This window comes from Eulemur rufifrons, chromosome 16 (genome assembly GCF_041146395.1).
Source record: "Eulemur rufifrons isolate Redbay chromosome 16, OSU_ERuf_1, whole genome shotgun sequence".
NCBI lineage: Eukaryota > Metazoa > Chordata > Mammalia > Primates > Lemuridae > Eulemur > Eulemur rufifrons.
The window spans coordinates 12,405,949-12,429,076 of NC_090998.1; the positions used below are offsets into that span (position 1 = coordinate 12,405,949).

At 42.5% G+C, this 23,128-nt stretch overlaps 1 protein-coding gene across 4 annotated transcripts in view; it reads right to left on the reverse strand.

The window, feature by feature from the left end:
- Nucleotides 1–5,343: 5,343 nt before the first annotated feature.
- DUSP16 (dual specificity phosphatase 16) overlaps nt 5,344–23,128 on the reverse strand; it is an 87,044-nt gene continuing 69,259 nt past the window's right edge. For all 4 annotated transcript variants that reach the window (XM_069489833.1, XM_069489832.1, XM_069489834.1 and 1 more), the window contains 3 exons: nt 15,414–15,573; nt 10,997–11,120; nt 5,344–9,097 (listed from right to left, as the gene is read on the reverse strand). In XM_069489833.1, the coding sequence (XP_069345934.1) occupies nt 7,921–9,097; nt 10,997–11,120; nt 15,414–15,573 (1,461 nt within the window). In that variant the 3' untranslated portion in view covers nt 5,344–7,920. The remainder of the gene's footprint in view (nt 9,098–10,996; nt 11,121–15,413; nt 15,574–23,128) is intronic.

Consider the following 23,128-nt stretch of genomic DNA (forward strand, 5'->3'; position numbering starts at 1 on the left):
TGGCACATCATAGATGTTCTCATGGAAGAAAGGACTGAAGATGCTAGAAATGGAATGTAGGACACAGACCCAGGCGAGTGGATTGAGACTGAGAGCTGGGGTTTGAGGAAGTCACCGCCAGAGCTGGGATACCATGCGGGCCTCCATCCTGTTCCCTGTATTCCTCTAACCCTCACGAGGTGTTTTTTTAGATGTCACAAACAGCCTTCAGGTGGGGTGCGGTGGCTCACACCTGTAATCCTAGCACTCTGGGAGGCTGAGGTGGGGGGATCGCTTGAGGCCAGGAGTTCGAGACCAGCCTGAGCAAGAGTGAGACCCCATCTCTACAAAAAATAGAAAAATTAGCTGGGTGTGGTGACACATGCCTGTAGTCCCCGCTACTTGGGAGGCTGAGGCAAGAGGATTGCTTGAGCCCAGGAGTTTGAGGTTGCTGTGAGCTATTAACATGATGATGCCACTGCACCCTAGCCCAGGGTGACAATCGAGACTCTGTCTCAAAAAAACCCAAAAATCACCCTTCAGTAGATTTGTTAGATTAAAATTAATCCTGCTTAATGTAGCATATCTCAGCTACATTTTATCTGATTCTAATCTTGGATTTTAATCAGATACTATCGTGTAAGTTTCTTAGAAACCAGAATAAAATGCAAGATGTTAAACAACTGGGTGACAGAGCAGCATGTACATTCAAGCTAAATGGAGAAAAAGTTTTTAAAAATTCAGACATAGGAAAAAATTAGTAGCTTTTAGTATTTTCTAATGACAAAAAAAAAAAAAAATCCAGATTGTTCTTTTCCACTGAGCTGGAAAGACAAATTGGAAAACAGAGCCAAGAGAAAAGGCCCAAGGAAGCATCTGCCTTTTCAAAGGGCAACCTGTAGATCCCATTTCTGCATCCTCAGAACTGCTGTCTTTATTCCACCATTAGAAGGTGGAGTAGAGACTTCGGCCCCAGGAGATAAAGGTGGGCGTGGGCGCCAGCAGGAATGGAAGGAGCGAGCTGGGAGTGGGCAGCTGTTCTTACCCTGTGCTGGGCCTGGCCGGTGAAAGAAGGTCGTCCTGATAATGCCTTCTGATGATCAGGGTTTTACTGGGGCCTTCAACCATTTCTAGAGCAATTCATTAGAGGGTGCAAATCAAGAAATATGTTCTGTAACTTAGGAATCTATTAAATATTTAATGTTAATAGCTAAGATTGTTCTAGGAAATGTGGGAGGTGGGGAAGGTGGCAACGTTGATTGAGTAATGCATGTTCCCTCCAATGATTTGCAATATCCCTTTTATCATGTATCAAATTTCCATATAATTGAGGATCTAGTTCTAGACTATGTTCTAATCCACTGATCTTTCTTTCCATACCGTTTCATGGTTTTGTTTTTTTCTTGAGACAGGGTCATGTTCTATTGCCCAGGCTGGGGTGCAGTGGTGTGATCATAGCTCACTTGTAACCTCAAACTCCTGGACTCAAGTGATTCTCCTGCTTCAGCCTCCCGAGTAGCTGGGACTACAGGTGTCTGTCCACACCTAGCTAATGTTTTTATTTTTGGTAGAGACAGGGTCTCGCTATGTTGTTTCATGCTGTTTTAATGTTATAATTTCATAATACATGTTAATATCTGATATGGCTAGACTAGATACCACCTACCCTCAGTACAACTTTTTTCTAACTTTTTTCTAATTTTAAACTGGCAGAAAAGTTGAAAGAATAATATAATGACTATTCACCAGTGAACCTAGACTGACAGGAAGTGGCATTTCTAAGCCATCACCGTCATTGTTTTTCTTCTGGAGCACACAGAACCCAGCTGTGAACACCAGGACATGCAGGTGGCCTTCAGAGAATGAAGGGTCTACAGAGCCACTCGGACAGCTCAGGTGCCGTTGTCACTGCACTGCACATGGCTGACAAATGAAAGCACAAAATGGGATGCGGACCAAGCATCTGAGGGCTGAGAGACAGTTCGTTGGCTACTACCCGATGACCTCTCTGGCCTCTGTGGGCTGTTTCCGGCACGGGCGGCAGGTCTCTCGCCCTGACCTTTGCTCGCCCTGACCTTTGCTGAGCCGTTTGATAGCGCTGAGCCCCGGCCTCCGCCTCCCGACAGCGCGGCTGCCTGGATGGGCTCGGCCCCTTCCAGCTCTAAGGTCCCAAGTCTGCGATTTTGACACCACACTCTGCGGCAACAATGAGTCGCATGTGCGCCTGTTGTCACTGTGCAGTGGCCCTAGGCCCCAAGGGAGAGCTGCTTTCCTCCCTTTTAATTATAAATTGGACAGGGGCCCACTGGCTCCTTCTTTTAAGAGCCTCTTTTCTTACCTGTCTTCGCATCTGTATTTATGAACACTGTCGAACAGGCCCCTGTACCGCAGCCCCCCCTTCGTACAGCTGAAGTGGAGGGTCGGGGGAAGCCGCCCTTCACGCCTTGTATCATGTGCATGTAGGTTTATAATCAGCGCATCGTGGGCTAACAGCAAATGATAGTGTAGGTTTCATGGGAGCCTATTCTATACCTACTTTACAGATCTCATGTCTTTGTTTTCCTCTAAGTTTTATTCTAATGATACAGTTTTATAGACTGTATAGTCTCCTGCCTCTCAGATGATAAAATCCAATATATTTTATTTTGAACTTTGATACCTACGCAGTGTTCTCTGCAGGGTAAATATTTGCTGAAATGAGCTTCAAGGACTCCGCATCCTGAAATGTAGGCGTACGCCCAAGAAACGCGGTGTTTCTGTTTTGGGGAGGTGGCATTCCTTAGTACTGCTGTGCTTTCCCTTGAGACTTCTGAAAGAGGCTGATAACGTTACCATTATATTATAGGTATCACACGCGGTTTCCAGGGTTACATAAAGGGCCCTGGGGGCTGACATGTGCCATTTTTGTGTTGATTTGTAGAACTTACTTAGCTTTGGCATTTCCCCTAGTAAGTCCCAAGGCAAAAGCAGGAATCTTCGGAAATGAGACATGAGCAAACATGTATTACAATTCTAGTGATTGGGAACTTTGTCTTCCTGATTTGTTTATACCTCAGCTAAGCCCACATATGTAGTACTCAGTAGAAATTACTTAAAAATGTTGACACTAAAGATTGAAGGATGGAGTGGGGAGAAGTGATCTTGTGGACTTTTTAGGTGTAAAATTTCCCTTCATTGTAAGAGTTTTGCCTTTCTTTCCCCCCACCCTGACCTTCATTGCTCTGTGAAGAAAGATACAGTGCCCCAGAGGAGGGGTAATTGTTGTTCACTAATTTGTAATAAATAACACTTACTTTCGTGTGGTTTTTGACACAGCAGGCATGTACCTTCCATTCAAATGTCATGGCCACAGAGGGGAAGGGTAACCAGATAATTATTCACATGCCTCAGAAAAAAATATTGGCAATTAAATCTAGTTGCTTACTAGTGAGGCCAGCATCATGCGGGTGTATATGTGTGTCCGTTACTCTTAGGATTTTTTCAGGGTTATCAGCGTCAATATAAGGCCTGATAGAATTTACCGATGCCCAGTGAATGTCTCTTCACTAATCAAGGCTCATTCCTTGAGGCGTGATTTATGCCAACGCTTTTGTGAACCAAGTACTTTTAATCCAGTCTTTGAAATTGTAATTCGCTGAGCAGAGAGAAGCCAGATCACAGCTGAACTAACGCTCTGCAAGTCACCCTACTTGCTTATGACGCGGCTTCTACAAGGTCACGCCCTGCATTTCCTGTGGGACAGCATTTTCAAACCGATTTTAGTGTTTTAGCTGGAACCAAAGGAATGAAACTCGTTTTTACATAAATGCAATTTGATGTCTCTGCACATGGACTGCAACAATATGACTGACTTGTAAATATCTTCCAAGACAGTGCTGTTATTTTCCAGTTGATTTTGCAACATTTTAAAGATATAACCAAGTACGATTCTGCTGTTCAAGGATGTCCCACAGAACGCTAGAAATAACTTTCCTCTTCCATTTATAGATGCAGAAAAGTGATAGAGAAAAGCACTTAAACAAATTTTGTTTACTAGACCCAGAACATTCCTGCTTAATGTCAGAAAAACAAAACCGGACAAGAGTACTTAAGATAAACTAATAATGAATGTTTTGAGGCTAAAAAGCTTTCATCACCTAGTTCCAGCACACACTCCTTACCCTTCACATAATCTCTTTGCACACTCAGGGCTCACTCCAGTTTGGCCACATTTTCCTTCACATCTCAGAATCCACACCTTCCCAACTTCACCCTTAGTTTAAGTCCTGATCTAATTTTAGTTGTCAGATCCAAACTAGTCCTCCAGTGCCAGCCTGCTGAGGCTGGTCTCCACGGAGCTCCAAGGTCTGCCTTCAAGTAGGCCACTGGCCTGACAGTCAGGCCTTTGCAAGACCTGCATCTTCTCATCTGAAGCCTCTCGCGGAAACACCCGTTCCTCCCGCTGCCTTCTATCCCTGGAGGCCGAGTTAGCCCGCATTCCCTGTATTTGTCTAGCCCACTCCCACCTGTTTCTCAGCGGAGTCCTGGCAAGACAGCTCTCCTAGTCCAATCCTTCTTGCTTTTAAATTTTCTTAAATCCAGCTTCAACTCAGAAGCCTGTTACAACCAACTTCAGTGAGGTCCCCTGTGATTCTCTCTATAGTCATTATTTTGTCTGCTTGCACTGAACGTAAACACTTTATTCCTTCAATGCATAATTTTTATTAAACTGATGAGACTAAGCTTCTAGTGTCGTAGGTGGTCATTTCAGTGCATGAGCAGAGAGGTCATTAAGATGTAATTGGCAAGGATGGAGGTCAGTTATCTTTTTTTTTTTTTCCTCTGAGGCGGATTCTCACTGCGTTGCCCAGACTCGTCTTCAACTCCTGGACCCAAGTGCTAAACCCACCTCAGCCCCCTGAGTAGCTGGGACCGCAGGCACACACCACCAGGCCTGGCTTCAAGAACAGATCTTTAACAACTATCCTTCCTCAGTTTTTCCTACAAGAGTTATAAAATCATTTACTTGTTACATTATAATGTACCACCAGTGTGTAGCTGGTCTTTTTTTCTTCCTACCCTTGTGCGTTCTGGAATGAATCAGCGGGAAAATATTTACCAAGTGCCCTAGGTGTCTACACATTAAAGAGTGAAGGCGGGTGCTAAACTGTTAGCTGATGATCCCGTGTTTCACATGAACCATGGAGCACGACCGGATCTGACACCACCACCACTGTATTTTGAGCTACGTCCTCGTTTGTGTGAGAACAACAGGGCAGGTGCCACCACTGCCTCCCTTGGCAACTTGGGTGATACGGTTCCCACTGAGTGTACAGCTGCAAAGAGAGGTCTCTTCTCAGAGTTCTGTATAAACAGGTACCAGTTTTGATTTTATTTCATCATATTAACATACATGACACATCAAAATGAGAAATGCACAATTTAATCATTCAATAGCTTGCCTTACTCCAAAGGAACACTATATTCATATTAAACATTTATACAGTCTTTCCACCTAACTTTACAAATGCCCTAAACCATTTTCCAGCATTTCTCACATAGAATTCTAGTTCTGTTCTTTAAAATCACCACCTGTATCATCCTAGTAGACTCCAGGGCTTCCCCTACGATCACACGCTGAAGGAGCCACCACGCCTCGGACACCCGTGGACACCCGGCAACTCCAGGCTTGCCCGAGGCCGCCCCTTCAGCGTGGTAGTCTTGATTCCAAGAACTGATTATTTGACATTAGTGATCAAGGACTAAAGGCTGTAGTGTATGACTACATCACAGTTAAAGGAAGGAGGGGGACCATGGCCAAGAGAAACCCTAAATGACGGAATGCAAACTTCTGCCCAGAGATCTCCTTAAAACCAAGTCCTCCCACCCCTCCTGAAACATACTCAACAATGGAGCTATTGCTTTCATTTCTGAAAAAATGTTTGACAGATGTGACCAGATTCTGGAAGCGGTGAACTGTTACACATTTGGTGTGTGTGTGTATACATAACACAGCAATTACTGTGTGAAACTGGAGGATGTCTGATTACATGAAAGATGTAAATGTATATATAAAAACTAACTCAGATCACTCAGCAGAACTTTTTCAGAATGGTAACAATGTATTCCCTCTGCAGTTCACTCTCTTCTGCCTTCATCTTGTACCCATGTCACAGCACATATTTGTGCATGACTCGTCATGTCTGTGAAGCTCATATCCTCATGATCAAATCAGTCAGTTTTGAATCATGTCATCCTATGCTGGTTTTAGCAGTCACCATAGGAAACGTTAAGTCACATCCTAGTCAAAGAAATGTCCATTTCTCAAACATAGAAAAACCTGAGATGTGAGTCAGCAACTAGCTACACTTACAGTAAAGAACAACGGCGACACCCGTCCCACACCCCGACCCCAAGAAAGCTGCTGACGTGAATTAAGGTTTCAAAAGAGGACCACACTGTCGCTGTAAGCCAGGATGTTTAAAAGCAGATCTGTACTCTCGCTTGTGTCCTTGCTCTCATCACCTCCTATGTTCAGCTGCCAGGATTGATTCCATACAGTGATTGTGGGTCAAGGACTGAGAAGCCACCTTGCTCTTCTCCACGAGGATCTGCCCCTTCTAAAACCACGCTGTGGGCAGTTTCTGAGAACAGCTTGGCTGTGGCTTTCCACTCTACTCACAACCAATAAAATCAACAGTCTTCTCCTCACCTTCCTCTACTATCGCATTCTGAATATTCCTTGCTTCCTAAAGCCTCTCTCAGCCCAATTAGGAAGTCTGAAAGTCTGAGGAAATTATAGAAATACCATCCTCATCACATGCTATTAGGAAAATAAGTTTCCTGCTTCTCCTCAGCGATTTTTACCTTCCTTAATCTTTCCATGGTTCTCTTGGTAGTTTGCTATAAAAGTCTGCCTTGTTGTTACGATTTTACCAGCCGTCACCCGTGCAGTGAAACAGAAATGGAGAACATCTACTTTGGCCGAGAACTTGAAGGTGCTGCTGCTTCTCTGCTACCAACCCCAATAAATTCACATTTGGCTTTAAACCAAGTTAATCTTTATTTAAAGGATTACCGATCCCATTTTAAACAATTCTTTGATTTACAAAGAGGGAGGTAGACTTGTTTAGCCTCCCAACCTTAGCTTAAATCATTACGCTGCCAGATTCCTGGCCATTAAATTGAATCCTAGGCGGTTTCCCCTCGCTTTTCTTCATAAAGCTGAGAAGGAAAAAAAAAAAAAAATTAACTACTTCCATCCAGCCCCAACTGGAATTTTGTGCATAGACGGTTTGAATTGGTCTGAAAAGTGTGACTAGCTACCTACCTATTCACAATGCCTAGAAAACGGGCTACCAGACACGGCAGTGGTGAAAGCCCGACTTTCCTGTCTGAGGTACTGGGTTGGTTCTAAAGTAGATCTTGGCAAGGCCCCTAATGGTCCGTCCAGCAGAATGATGTGCGCGTCACTCGGCTGTCAGGTGAGCTTGGATCTGCACATCAGCTTTGGATGTGACCATTTCTCTTGGATTTACCATTAGGCTCTGTCCCTAACAGGGTCTACCTCCCCGACCCACAGCTGGCTCAGTCTCAGCACTAAGGTGCACTAGGGAAGGGTCTGGACAAAGATGAGTATTTGAGATCTCTTTGTAGCACAACATGAAAATGGTAGGGGATTTTGTCCTCTAACACCAAATGCCCTTGCTTTTGTGAGAACAAGAACATGTGCAACTCCTTGAATAAAACTGTTTCCTCCATCTAGGGGGAATTCTATCATCTGCCCTCGCAAATGCAGATGTTAAGAGAGAACAACTGGGTTGATCCATCTTTTGATTTTACACCATAGCTCCATTTTCCAAAAATATATATGTATGTACATATATATATTTCAGATTTACAGGGAATAGTTTTTGTGAACAAGAAAGAAACTGTCCATAGAAGTCACGAGTGTCTTTCTTCTCAGGAGACCTCGATGATTTCCATGCTGCCCGAGAAGCTGGACTGACTGCCCACTTTGCCCAGTTCCTCCCGCGACCTGTTCTCGGACATGATGCTCTCTCCAAATTCCATCTGGCAACTTCTGCGTTTAAACTGCTTTTCAAAGGGGCTCTCTTCATGCCAGCTCCGCCGCGAGTCGGCTCTGTCACTTGGCTTCTGCCGCCTGCGCACAGAATAGACTTGGTCACTGCAGGTGGGCAGCTGGCTACAGCTGTAGGCAGAGTAACTGGCGTTGCCTCCGTAGATGGCCGAGGCAGAGTAGAAGTGAGAGGACTCTGCGGCAAAATACCAACTGTTGGTCAGAGAAGGGGTCGAGGTCTGGGGAGCCAAGATATCCGAATGCCAGCCCTTGAGGCCCAGGCCGGCAGCAGACTTCGTGAGGTGTTGCTGGCTGGTGGAAAGGCCAAAAAGGAAGTTGGTGTGGTGATTGTCCTCCACACTCCCACTTCGGTGCAACGGAGACAAGAAGGACCTCTGAGTGGCACCACTGTTGCTGGTTCTCACTGAGTGCAGTCGCTTGCTCTGGCCATCTGAAGGCCTGGCAGCCTGGGGCTGCTTGGGGATGTTGGCTTCCTCCTTATCCGGGCTGGTTTCAGGACTCTGCTCTGATACTTCCTGAACCGGGGAGAACTGGCATGGCTTGTTGGTCCCATCCAGAGTAGTGGAAGATTTATAGTATTCCAGAGCATCTTCTGATGAGGAGAAACCGTGTAAGGACGCTGCCACGCTGGATGAATACGACACTGATTTGATATCGAGAGAGAAGGAACGCTTGAGCTTACTGCTGTCTTCCAGCTTGTCTGAGGACAGGTGGATCCCATTGAGCGCCTGAACCAGTGGACAGTCCCCTAACAGTGACGGCTGTACGCTGGGCACACTGGCAGCATGCACAGGCCTCTGCCCTGCTGCCTCTGAGGTAGCAGAGTCGGCACAGGGTGGACCGAGGGACATCTCGCTTTTCTGTCCACCCTCTGAGACTGCAGGGACGGGTTCATTTGGCTTCTCCAGGTGCAGCAGCTTGAGTTTGCTCTTTGGCCCTGATGCTCCAGTCGGGTTCTTAATCTTCTTCTCATAGTCCAGGAGTTGGCCCAGAAAATTGAAGTTTGGAGATATGGTAGGTCTTTTTTCTTTCACAAATCTGTGAAGAGAAGAAAATAAAACCAAAAAATCTTGTGTTTTACAACTGCACTGTATCTTAAGAGTATTAAAGGGAATAAATGAGGTGGGGAATTATTAGACAGACTTTCTCAAATACCTCTGGACGAGGATGGGTTTAAGAGTTCAGGGAGACGCCCCAAGGTGGAGAACACAAACGGCTTCTCTCTGAGCTGGGGGAGCTCCACATCCCTGGAGCATGCCGGACAGGAGGAGTCAGGCCCAAAAGCTCTAGTTTTAGCCTCCTTATTTTCAAGGATCCAGGGCTCCCAATGCAACTGGTAAGAGATGATTCTCTTCCACCACCAAAGAACACACACACACTCCAGTGCTACCATCAGAAGTAAGTGTAGCACCCACTCTCCAGCTGCAAGTTCCAATATCATCCCCTCTCAAAGTCCCCACAGTCACTTCTCAAGATATTTCACATTTTAAATTAATGGCAAAAAGACGATGGTATCGGATGGTCAAAATATCAAAGCACACATTTCTGAGTTCCTTCTTTTTGTGCTGAACATGATAGAGTAACCAAAGTGCTAAGAACTACGCTAATGGACTGAATTATTTATTTAATCCTCAAAACTACCCTATGTGAGGTGGGTGTAATCATCCCCTTCATGGAGGTACACAAAGTCCATAAGTGACTTGCTCAGAATCACACAGCTACTAAATGGTGGCACTGGATTCAAAACCAGGTCTGTCTAATGTCTGGGTCCATTTTTGTGACCATCACATTAAAAAAGATTCATCAAAGGATGAAAACTCATAATAAAGAGCTTTCCTGTTTCACTCGGGAAACAGAGTCTCTTAGAAATGGTAGACAAATTCTTCGGTGGCCTGGAACCTCATGAACACTCTTCAGATGATGCAGGAGTAAAACCATGCTGAAAATTAGCATTTGAATAAGGAACCAAAAAACCTAAAACTCCATGGAAACCAAGTGACCTAAAGCCAATTAACAAAGCCAGAAATAACTGGCTCAACCATGACAAGTATAAATGTAGGAATCTGAAACCCCCTGTATTTATACGACAGCGAGACCCCATCTCCTGAATGAATGAATGAATGCAGGGTCCTCAGAATGAAACTTCGTAACATGATACAAGGTGCCTTTTCTTCTAGCTTCCACATGGAGCAGGAGGACCTCAGGGAGAAAAGCCTGAAAGGAGGACCCGGACGCTCCGGTCTCCTGCCTCAGAGGGGAAGCTGTTTAGCAGCTCACTTTTGTTTTTCAAATTGAGAAAAAAGTCCTACTGCTAAAGCAGGCCTGCGCCATGTGTTTCTATTTTTGATTCTTTATCACAAAAAAACCGAACCACTTCTACCCACCAAGGCTCGCAGGGGACTCAGATTCATCAGGGACTGGGGAGCAACCCTGCCAAAATTAGACACTGCAAAATCTGGCCAACCCTAGCATGTAGGACATTTTACTCAATGGTGGAGACTGACAGTGGTTTTATACTCGCATGCATTAGGCTTTTTCCTCACAGCAATGCAAAGTTTGAAGCAAAGTAGAGATTCTACAATGAGCATTCTACTAGATGTTTTTTTCCCTCATGTATAAATTATAACAAACAATATTTCCCCACTTAGGGAAAAGAATAAAATCCCATAATGGGATAGGAATCTCTCCCTGGACTTGTTCCTCGGGCTCACGAAGTCGCTGACAATGAATTTGACACAGGAGGGCAGAATTAACGCTAAATGATAAAACTGAGTTCTCTTCCAACCTTTGCAAGACCGTTTAAAAACCCACAGTAATCTGTAGAGAATGTGACTAAAATAATCAAGATCTGCTTCAATCTGGTTACCCACCCTCCTATCTACTCATGTTTCAGGTCAAATGAAAAGCCAGTCACAGGGGACACGATCTTGTCCTCACCTGTAAGCTTCATCTAAAGACATGTCCATCCTCTTCATGATGTAGGCAATGGCGATGGTGGCAGAGCGAGAGATCCCGGCTAAACAGTGCACTAGGACACATCCGTTGGAGGCTTTTGCTTTCTCTGTATGAGTCAATCAAGAAAGGTCACTATGACAATTTTGTTCGGCAGTGAAATCTTGTTTCCATTTACTTACTCAGTAATCTTTCACCTGAAAAACCTCAAAGAAAGTCTCATGTATTTATATCATAGTTATTCTTTCCACATCCGTTTGAAGAGGTAGGGGGAGACAATTTCCTCACCATTGACATACAGGACAATTAAAGTCCAAAAGTGTTAAAAAGCAATTTGTTACTAACTCAAGTTGCCTGACTCTTATTTCAGTACTTTTAACCGTGTATTTTTTACATTATTATTAGCATTATTAGTATTCTTTAGAGACAGGGTCTCGTTCTGTCACCCAGGCTAAGTGCAGTGGCACAGTAATAGCTCACTGCAGCCTCTAACTCCTGGGCTTAGGCAATCCTCCTGCCTCAGCCTCCAGAGTAGCTAGGACTATAGGCACATACCACCAGACTCAGCTAATTTTTAAATTTTTTGTAGAGATGAGGTCTCACTATGTTGCCCCAGCTGGTCTTGAACACCTGGTCTCAAGGGATTCTCCCACCTTGGCCTCCCAAAGTGCTGGGATTATGGGCATGAGCCACCACGCACAGCAGTATTATTTAATAAACTTTCCTGGGTATAAATACAATATTGTGATTATATGATTCTATTTGCTCAGTGTAGAACATTTCAGAAACAGAAAAGTATATAAAAAAGGAAATAAGAGCCATCTAAAATCCCCTTCTAAGATACAGCTAATATTTTGTTTACTCGTGTTATCTGACACTTTAATTTCTTCCCTAATTACGTAAGAGATAGTTAAATTTTTAAAAATCCATTTTCAAGGCCGGGCGCGGTGGCTCACGCCTGTAATCCTAGCACTCTGGGAGGCCGAGGTGGGCGGATCGTTTGAGCTCAGGAGTTCGAGACCAGCCTGAGCAAGAGCGAGACCCCATCTCTACTAAAAATAGAAAGAAATTATATGGACAGCTAAAAATACATATAGAAAAAATTAGCCGGGCATGGTGGCGCATGCCTGTAGTCCCAGCTACTCGGGAGGCTGAGACAGGAGGATCGCTTGAGTTCAGGAGTTTGAGGTTGCTGTGAGCTAGGCTGACGCCACGGCACTCACTCTAGCCTGGGCAACAGAGTGAGACTCTGTCTCAAAAAAAAAAAAAAAAAAAAAGAGCCCATTATGAGTCAGGTACTTTCCAAGGTGCTCAATGCACATATATTATCCATTGTAACCATCACAATATCCTGATAAGGTAGATATATTACCTTCAGTGTCCAGATGAGGAAACTCAGGCACACAGAAGTTTTAAGTAACTTATCCAAACCACTTAACTAGTAACTGGGGAAGACAGGTCTCAAATTCAGACAATTTGGCCCAAAGTACCTACTCTTAATCGCCTCCCTATAGCATCTCCATGCAGAGTCATGAGTTTGGTGGGGATGAGGGGGCGGGAGTCCTGACACAGGGAGGAGGGAACGAGAGCCCGGGAAGCAGCCAGCAGGGCTCGGGCACACCTCACAAGCATCCCACAGCACCATCAGCCAAACCTTGTACTGCTGCCTACCATAACTAGAAACAAAGATAAAATTCCACGAAAACCTGAGTCCTTCCAACAAACCAAGTGACTTACTGTTAATCTGAATAACAAAAAGGAAAAAAAATACATATAAGCCTATGAGGCATTAAGTCCAAGTCAGGGGCACATCTTCCACTTACACACTCTGCCATGACTAACATGGCCTAAAACACCACGCAGGCGAAGACTGGCAGTTATAGTGAACATGGGCGAATTCAAAGGTGGGCTGGAGATTGTGCCTGGAGTTATCTGTGCAGGGTAAGGATGATGATGCTAGCAAATAGGACCAAGCAAATGAAATACCGGTAAGTAAAAAATATCTGCAGGTATCACAAACAAATTATGGTATGTGTTTGTATACAGGTGTTTAGCCAAGTTGGAACATAGTAAAGTTCCTTTTGTTTGAACAAAAATTGGCATGATGACCTCGTATCTCCCATGGAAGAAGAAAGGACGTCCTGTTGGGGCAAACTGCTTCACATTCTTTTTCTCCTCACCCCTCCTAAAACTTAGACATTGTACGACTTAACAGAATCAGGTTGTCTTCTAGACAGATCCTGAAATTGCATTTTTAACTGAAAATAGAGCCAAATGTCTCTGGATCAATGTGACATGCACTGGGAACATTAACTATAATTGTTATTTTTTAAAAAGGCAAAAAACTGAATGATATGCTTAATATTTCCTAGAAGTACAATGGGGGGGGACTAGTTTTGGGAGTTTTGTTTGTGATTATTTTAATGTGAACTATCTAGGTCATTTATCTTCAGATGTTTCATAGATTGAGTCCTAATTGAAGATGAAACCCTTGTCAATCTGGAAATCTTAAAAAAAAAAGAGAGAGAACTGTTTTGGAACTATTCAAAGCTCCAAAAATATTACCTAGAAAACTCCTCTCTTATAGATGAAAAAACAGTGGGGTGTTTACTTTATATAATTCTACTTTTTTTTTTAAATTAATTTTAATAATACATTCTTTTTTTTTTTTTTGAGACAGAGTCTCACTTTGTTGCCCGGGCTAGAGTGAGTGCCGTGGCGTCAGCTTAGCTCACAGCAACCTCAGACTCCTCGACTTAAGTGATCCTACTGCCTCAGCCTCCCGAGTAGCTAGGACTACAGGCATGCGCCACTATGCCCGGCTAATTTTTTCTATATAGATTTTTAGTTGTCCATATAATGTCTTTCTATTTTTAGTAGAGACGGGGGTCTCGCTCTTGCTCAGGCTGGTCTCGAACTCCTGACCTCGAGCGATCCACCCGCCTCGGCCTCCCAGAGTGCTAGGATTACAGGCGTGAGCCACCGCGCCCGGCCTTTTTTTTTTTTTTTTTTTTTTAAAGAGATGAAGTCTTGCTCTGTTGCCCAGGCTGGAGTATAGTGGCATGATCATAGCTCACTGTAACCTCGAGCTTCTGGGCCCAAGCCATTCCCCTGCCTTAGTTGTGCACCACCATGCTCAGCTAATTTTGGGGGGGTTAGAGATGGGGTCTTGCTATGTTGCCCAGGCTGATCTTGAACTCCTGACCTCAAGCAATCCTCCTGCCTTGGCCTCCCAACGTGCTGGGATTATAGATGTGAGCCACCATACCTGGCCTACATAATTCCCCCTTTTTAAAGGCACTAGTTCTTTTATTTTTAATTATAATAACCAATTCAGAGTGTTTAATTATGGATTACAGTGCTCAAACTTATGTGACTAGGGGAAAAAAAACAACAAAAACTCCTCACACAGAACACTGAGACTCACATTCCTTGCTATGCAGCTCAAGAGCCAGGAGTGTTTCTTTCCTTCAGCCACCCTCCATTAAAAAAGCATTTCAAGTGCACAACACCAGCTTACTATCAGCAGACCTAATCCTGTGACACTAAAATGTCACAACAGCACCTAGGACTCAGAGAAGCTCCAGAACTGAACGTGCCCAGGAAGCAGAACAAAGCACTGCACAGACTAGATCCTGTCCCAACCACCGCCAAGGAAATGACCAAATGTACACGCGTGTCAGGATTTTATTAGATCCAGTACTACTTGAAATTGTTGGGGGAGGGAAGGGGTGCACACCTACATGATGAGTGTGATGTTCACTGTCTAGGAAATGGACACAACTGAAGCTCAGACTCGGGGGGATGAGGAGGCATGGGCAATGTATATAGCCTGATCTTTTGTACCCCCATAATGAGCTGAAAAACAAACAAAAAATAAAAATAAAAATAAAAAATAAAGAAAGAAAGAAAGAAAGAAAGAAATTGTTGGCACACAGACTGAGGCTCAGCAATCTTGTGACACAGAGACTTTAAATGTAAGGAGACTTATTTTCACAGGATTTGATTTCTCGCTGGGGAAAACACAGCAGCAAGGTGATAGGGAATATCACCAAACTTCCCAAAAGCTTTTTATATGGTTTGAAAAAATGGGGTAAAAAGTTTAACTCCAAAAGCTTAACTGATTTTCAAACACTTGTAAATACATAATGACAGATCCTATGAGGATTAACACTGGTAGTGTTAAAAGTTAGCTAGAACGTCATAAGGCCAGTCCCTTAGGGACAACACCACACATACGTCACCTGGACCACTGAATGAGTAAATAGCATCATGTGTTGTTTTCAGACTTGAAATCTCTGAAACAGGCTCCTTTTCTCTAATGAAGAAAAGGGTGGGAAGGAGTACACCCATACATGAGACAATAACCCAAAGGACTTGTAATATTATTTGAGCTACTTACCAATGAAATCTACTGATTTGTCCAACCATGGCAAAATTTTCTCACAAAAGCTATCATTCACAGGCACTCGCAGGAAATGAGACTCAGGGATAAAGTCTGGCTTTGGACAGGTATTGCTGGCATTTAACACGTAGCCAATCCCATTCTGCTGCATCAGCTCCTACAGAGAGATAGAGCAATTAAAGCGACTAATGATATCCTACTATGATACTTTGAAAGAGTAAAGTTTAATGTAATGATAACAATGACCAGTTTCCTTAAAATAATCAGAGTTCATTCACATCAGAGAAATCCAAAAACCCAGCAAAATGACACCTAGAGACTTAAGTGTAGAGCAAAAACAATTTTAAGGACAAAAAAGGATGTTTAAAATAGTATGCTTGAAGACCACGTATCATTAATATCCACAACTCTCTATTTTCTTCATTACTAGAGAGAGAAATAGAATAAAGAATATGAAATAAAACAATAGTTTATATGACTTTATATGACTTTAGAATATATACGCACACAAGAACATTTCCTTCCCAAGAACATGGTGGTTGTTCTCTGAGATATAATCCTACGCATTCTTCTCACTCTAAATACTCTCTTTGAAGGCTGCATCTATTTCCATAGTTTTAATTATCAGCTCTGCATGCCGATGACGTGTGTGCACATGTGCGTGTATCTATCTCCTCTTAAATTTCCAACCATATTTCCATCTACCTACTGGATACCAGAATATTCCACAGGCCTTTCAAATTCAAAATGTCAGAAACTAAACACATCAGCTTTCCCCCTTTCCTGCCTCAAGCTCCTGTTTCCTCTCTGTAATCCCAATTTACTTTTGGGATCCAAATGGTTGCCAAATCCTTTTGGAATTATGAATCCCTCTTCCATTTATCTTCTTCTCTCTGTTCCCAGTCACTGCTCAGTGATCAATCCTCTCCAAGATAACTAAAAAAGCCACCAGGGAGCTCTTAAAGTCTGCAGTGATTTTCTCTCCAAACCATATTCTGAACAAACCAGTAGACTTTCTTTCTTTCTTTCTTATTTATTTATTTATTTATTTATTTTTTTAGAGATGGGGGTCTCACTCTGTCACCCAGGCTGGAGATCATAGCTCACTGAAGCCTTGAACTCCTGGGCTCAAGCGATCCTCCTGCCTCAGCCTCCTGAGTAGCTGGGACCATAGGCATGTGTCACCACACCTGGCTAATTTTTCAAAACCATTTTCTGTAGAGCCAGGGTCTCACTATGTTGCCCAGGCTGGTCTCAAATTCCTGGGCTCAAGGGATCCTCCTGCCTCAGCCTCCCACGGTGTCAGGATTACAGGTGTGAGCCACTGCGCCTGGCCCTAGAGTAGTGTTTCTTATAATTAAACATGGGCTAAGTGCTTCATCCATATTCTTTTACTTTCATTTCCTGCTCCTGTCCCCTACAACCCCGACTCCCTCCATCACAGGTCCATCCACCACCCTCTGTGCTTTTGTTCCCACCTTTCCTGTGCTCATAAGGCCCTGAACTTCCTCCTGATGACTCTTTCCACTTTTCATGCTTTGTTCAACCTTATCTATGAATTCCTTCCCACTGATGCATAATTATCCATTCAGTTCTGTCCTTCCACAGTACTTTGTTCACACCATTAGTAAAGCACCTAGCAGAGTGTGTTATCATTAACAGATAATTCTTATCTCCCTGTTAAGTAATGAAGTAATGAGTGAGGTATTGGACTGAGTCCTGCCTGTTTGTCTACCTTTCGCACCAGGTACGTAGTTGCACTCACCAGGAGTCTGCTGAACTGACAGCCCGTCTACCATGGGCCGGGCAAGCCCACACAACCTCACTGCCTTTAGTCATCCTGTTGCTGCCCCGCAGGAAATGTTCCAAGCCTGGAATAATTCTCTTGTTCTGAGCAACCTTGGTCATTTCTTCCTTTCCTTTTCTACAAATCTTTTCCAACTACCTGAATGACAGTAATTTTCTTCCTAGTTTACCCTCCTAAAACATGCCAGTTCCCTAATCTCTTCATTTACCACATGTGGCACAATAAGTATATTCTATTTTACATAAAATGTAGACATCATAAATCCAGATGGTGTGTGCAACCCTTTCTCATCTCTGAGATGACAATGTCAAGAAACAGATTTTGGAACTAGGTGGGCTTCTTAAATTGACCAATACCCTTCAGCCATGCCAGAGCCCAAGTCTTCTGATGGTCTTATGTGCTTCTGTTAGGTTAATAATCAGGCTATGAAGATCTTAATGGTGTTTATCACACCCTTTACACTTTTGTACATGTAGCAAAGGTGACATTTGTTTTTCTATGGGTAAACAAAAGCTACCCTGAGTTTACCTAGTACCAGCTGATGAACCACAGGATACAGAAACTGGTTTATGATCTCCATGTAAGAAAAGGAGTGGGCCACTGGAGTTGAAGCAGCCTTTGAGGCCTTTCTCAACAATGGTTAAAGAAAGATGTCATGCTATATATTTTTTTCCTTTCCACCAATGGTATTGCAGATTCATTAAATTAAAAGTAAAGGGAAATAGTAATATCCCTTTCCTCCCAATTCAATAAGGAAGACACCATAGAAGTTTCTGAGAAAAGGGGTGACATAAAAGGTGTTATCTAGTATATACAATCAAAAGACAACAGGCAATTCTCATTGAAGACATGTTCCAAGTCAATAATGACTGTAAAATTTGATTTTCCATAGAAAGACTATAATAATGTACACATCTGACAAGTAGCCTAATAACCTACATTTTATAGAAGTGACAACAATTTAATCAACCTATATTAGGTCGAAAAATATTATTGAGCACCTTTCCTAGAAGCCTATTAATAATTTATTATAATATTATGACACATGGGACATATTAAGAAAATAGATACTATGTGCCAGGCACTGTGTCAAGCATTTAAATGGATTGTCTCATTAAATTCTCACAATCAGCCTTTCATGTGGGTACATTATCCTCATTTTACAAATGAGGAAACTGAGGTTTAGAGAGGTAATGTGTTTCCACAGCCACAGAGCTAGCAAGTGGCAAAGATTCAAATCCAAACATATCCATCTCCAGAACCTACCCTCTTAATCACCATACTCTACTGAACTTAAGTTCCTTTGAAAGCAAATTAGACAAAGCAATAAAGTAACCAGCCTACATAAATGTATTTTTTAAACTAAATGAAGTATTAGATGATAAAGTTTTAATTTCGTCCTTTTTTGCCCTTTTAAACTATAACAAATTAGAAGGCCTTTTCTTTTTTAGGTTAGCTGGCTGGAGTTCTTAAGCAAATCACACTCAAATGCATCTACCACTTATAGTTTCCAAAGAACTTGTGAAACACTATCAGTACAGAAGCCTTCTAGATAAAACTGTGCCCCAAATATTTTACAGTTGCCTTATTCCCATCTAATCTGACAGGAAAAATATACAAAGCAATCTGTCTTTCCCGAGTCTTTCTAAAACATTTAACTTAGGTCATAGAAAAACAACTCTCTTCTCTCATTCATATTTCATCCACGTACGTAATATTTTAATTAATGTACATAATTATAAATAACAAGTACACTGGCCTAAACAGGTTCAGGAACGAGCACAGCTGATTCCTGCTAAGTATGTTCAAATAGCGGAGGCAGACGTGCCACAGCAAGAGCCCACCACCGGCCGTGTGGCAGGCATTCGTTTGCTGAGCGCACGGCAAAGAGATGTTTCTGGATCTCTGAAGCCAGTTAAGAAAGTTTCTGAAGTTTCATGTAACTATTCTATTAGCTTGCTTTCTTGATTTTTTTTTTTTTTTTTAATCAATGTACATACAGATGGCTGAGAGGGCATCTTAATGTGTTTTGTTGCTGGTCTCGAACTCCTGGCTCAAGAGATCCTCCCATCTCAGCTTCCCCAGGCAGCTGGGACCACAGGCACGCACCACCAGGCCTGGCACATCTTACTGTTTTTAATGTTAGAACTGAGATGGAACTATAATTATGAAGAATGAGCCATTTTATGGAATAATGATTGCTTGTATCCATAGATGGATGTCAATGAATTCTTACTAAATTATAAAGAGATATTTACATAATCCATTCATTTGTACTATGTTATATAAAATACACACAACTGAATATTCTGTCCCATAATTAAACATCATTAAGCTTCCAGAGAGCAGTCATCTTTGACTGTTAAATATTTATCTCAACTTTGTGCTAAGTCTGCTAATACATACTTTCTACTGATAAGATAATCATCCTTCTCTGGCCTTAAAATATCCTTCTGACACTTTGGCCTTGCAGTTCTTTGAACTCCTCATCTGAGCCACTCACTCTTGTGAGATCTAGCCTGGTCTCTGTCATTACCAATAATCACAAACCTTCCGTAACGTCAATTCCATGCGGCCCACCCTTGGACCACTCCTCCTCTCTCTAGCTCTTGTACCACCATGCCCAGAATCCTTCAGCCCCTCCAGGACCTACAATCTGATGGTTCTACCCACTTTTTTGTGCTTCATCCCCTGATGTCTGTCTTCCTCCCTTGACCAGCTTAAACTCTGTGCTCAATCATTACAAGCACTCCCTTGCTTGTGTCCACAGCTCCCTTGCCAGTCACTTCCTCACACTCACTTGGCAGGATGACAACCTTAGTTAAATCTCATTCTCTGCCTAGTCTCCATTTGCACCCCTGCAGCTGAACATGGCCAGAGGAAAATCTCTCAACAATGCTAATACGACCCGATCTCACTTTCAAGTCATGCTCCTCAGCAATTGCTATTATTTCCCTAGTCCATTCACTTTCCCTCTCTCCAATATCCCAATTCCATCCATTTCCCCTTTTCTTCAAACTCCCTTCCCTATACATCCCCACTCATCCTCCCTCTCAGCTGAAACATGATCTTGTTTCCTATTACACTGGAGAAATTGAAACAATCAGAAGCAAATTTTGACAGACTCCTGCCACCACCTTTACCCTTCAACCACACATGCACCTATACACTCTGCCTTCTCACCTGTTGTTATGGATGAACTTTCCATGTTCCTAAATCCCTCTTACATGCTCAATAAATCCCATCCACTTTTACTCAAGGAAATGGCTCTAGCTGTTCTCCCTCACTCCTACATTAATTTCCCACTCTACCGGGTCTTCTCCTAGCTGCAATCTAACAAACACTATTTCTCCCTTCTTAAAAATATCCTCTCTCACTCTTCACTTCTCCCTTCAGCTATTACCCCATGTCTTTGTTCCTCTTATCACCAAAATTCCTTGAAAGAGCTGCTTATACTTGCTATCTTCAACTCCTCCCCTCCCATTATCTATTGAACCCATTCCCTTCTGGCTTTCACCCTCAACACCCTACCAAAACTGCTGGTGGATCACCAGTGATAGTCACATTGCTAAATCCAATGGCCAATTCTTAGTCTTCATCTATCTTGACCTATCTTTATCTCACCACTTGGCACACACGATTACGCCTTCCTCCTGGAGAACACTTTGTTTACTTGTCTCCTGGACTACTACAATCTTGTGATTTCCTCCCTTCATCAATATTTATCTATCCCTTCAAATTATAGCCAGAATCTCACCATTGCTACCACCTTGATTCCAACCCACTACCATGTGGCCTCCTAACTGCCCTCCTTGCTTCCATCCTGTGGGAAATTCAGTCTATTTTCAACACAGGAGGCAAAGTGATCCTAATGAAACCGAAGTCAGGTCATGTTACTCCTCTGCTCAGAACTTTCCAATGGCCCCGTTTCTCTGAGTAAAAGCTTCCGTCTTTACAAGGCCTATGACGTCTTGTGAAGTCTCGATCTGCTCCCGTTTTCTCTTTGACGACACTCCCATCTTCCTCTGCCATCCCAGGTGTGCCGCATGTAGTCTTTGCCCTGGTGGCTTCTTCTGCCTGTACTACTTTTCCTCCAGAGAGTCAAACGGCAAACGGCTCATTCTTCGATCTCCTTCACGTGTTTGTTCTAATGTCACTACCTCAATGAGGCCTATCTTGACCACCCCATTTAATGACAACCCACATCCCTACAGGTAACTCCCTGGTCCTCTTATACTGTTTAAGTACAGTCTATTATTCTATATAATTTACCTATTTATTATGCTGTCAAGTTTCTTTCCTCTAGAATGTGCATTCACAAAAGCAGAGATCGCTGTCTCATTTACTGATATGTCCCCAGCACCCAGAACACTGTCTGGCATACAGTAGATGCTCAATAAGTGTTTGTTGAATGACTATAGAATAAGCCATTATCCCTTAAAGTCACTAAAGTCAGGATCTAGTAACTAGTTAATTAGCATCTTTTAATGAAGAACCTTTGTATACTTTCCTGGCACATTTTCATTTTGCAAGTCACGGTAAAATGTCATTAACTTACATTCCATTCATTTCATAATTTGTAAAAGACTATTTTACCTGGGTTGAAAATTTTAGTTTCTCAAATTTATTAAGAGAGGGTTTTCTGAGTAAATTAATTGCATAAGGAAAATTGTTGGGAGGTGTGTTTACTTAAACAATTTTGAAGGACATGGTAAACTGCATACAAGTGGCACTGGTTACAAATTACTCTGTAACTATTAATATTTATTTTGAAAAATAATCATCGAGGGCTTACTATGATCGAGGCACTCCGTATGGGTGCTCTGGGACGTAAAAAGCAAGTGTTCCACTGAGGGATGAACAGTCTACAGGCAGATATAAGGCAGCTGCACAAATATCGATGGATACAAAGAGGTATCTGAGCACTGGAAAAGAGGAGCAAAGCCAAAGGGAAAGGTTCTCAGAGGACCATTTATAATGGGAACTAAAGTTTTCATCTGAAGCTCAGATGGGGGTAGAGGCATTCTGGATGGAGCGTAGAAAATGAATAAAGACAAAGGAAAGTACAGAAGTATCTGGGGCACACTCATTAGTCTACTATGTTCAAACAAGAGAGGAAGAGAACAGAAGAGCTGAAAAGACAGAATTAGATCGTACAGGGTCTTAGATATCCAGCTAAAGAGTTTTACTGCCAAGCTACTGAACTTACATCAAATGTGTAATGAGAAGGCGATCAATGTATTAAAGCAAACTCCTAAAGATCTTATTAGAAACAATTCGTTAGCAGTTAATGTGGAATTTCAGCGTGGCATGGAATAATGAAAAGTACGTGGGTACTGGCCCCGGAAAAACCAGAGCACAGCCCAGCACATTACTGTTCATTACCTAAATGATCTTGGCTTTAACTTCCTCACCTGTGAGGTAGAGCTAATGATGTGGATTTTGTAAAGCCATTATGAGGATAAAGTGTCTGATACACAATAGCGAGTCTTATCAAATGTTAGCTTCTTTATTGTATCTTATTTTAAAAATAGCTTGTAAAGCTAGTATGTGAACTATATCTCAATATAGCTATTACAAAAAAAAAGTCTGTGATGTGTATTTTTCACTAACCCAAACTGTCCTTTCTCCTAAATGGTGCTAAGTAGGGAGATTACACTGAATATAGCAGGCCAGGTTTATCTGCAAAGCGGAACACATGACCCGTAAGAATTTTAAAAATGGATTCTGGATTCAACATACAATTTAGTAAACTTTCAAAAGTAATAATCTGTGAGTCAAAAAAAGAAAATAATTTTATTTTTTATTATGATTTCCATTCACTATTTTTCTCCTTAAAAGTTTCTCTCTTCTTTTATTTTATTTTTTTGGGGACATAGTCTCACTCTGTCACCCAGGCTAGAGT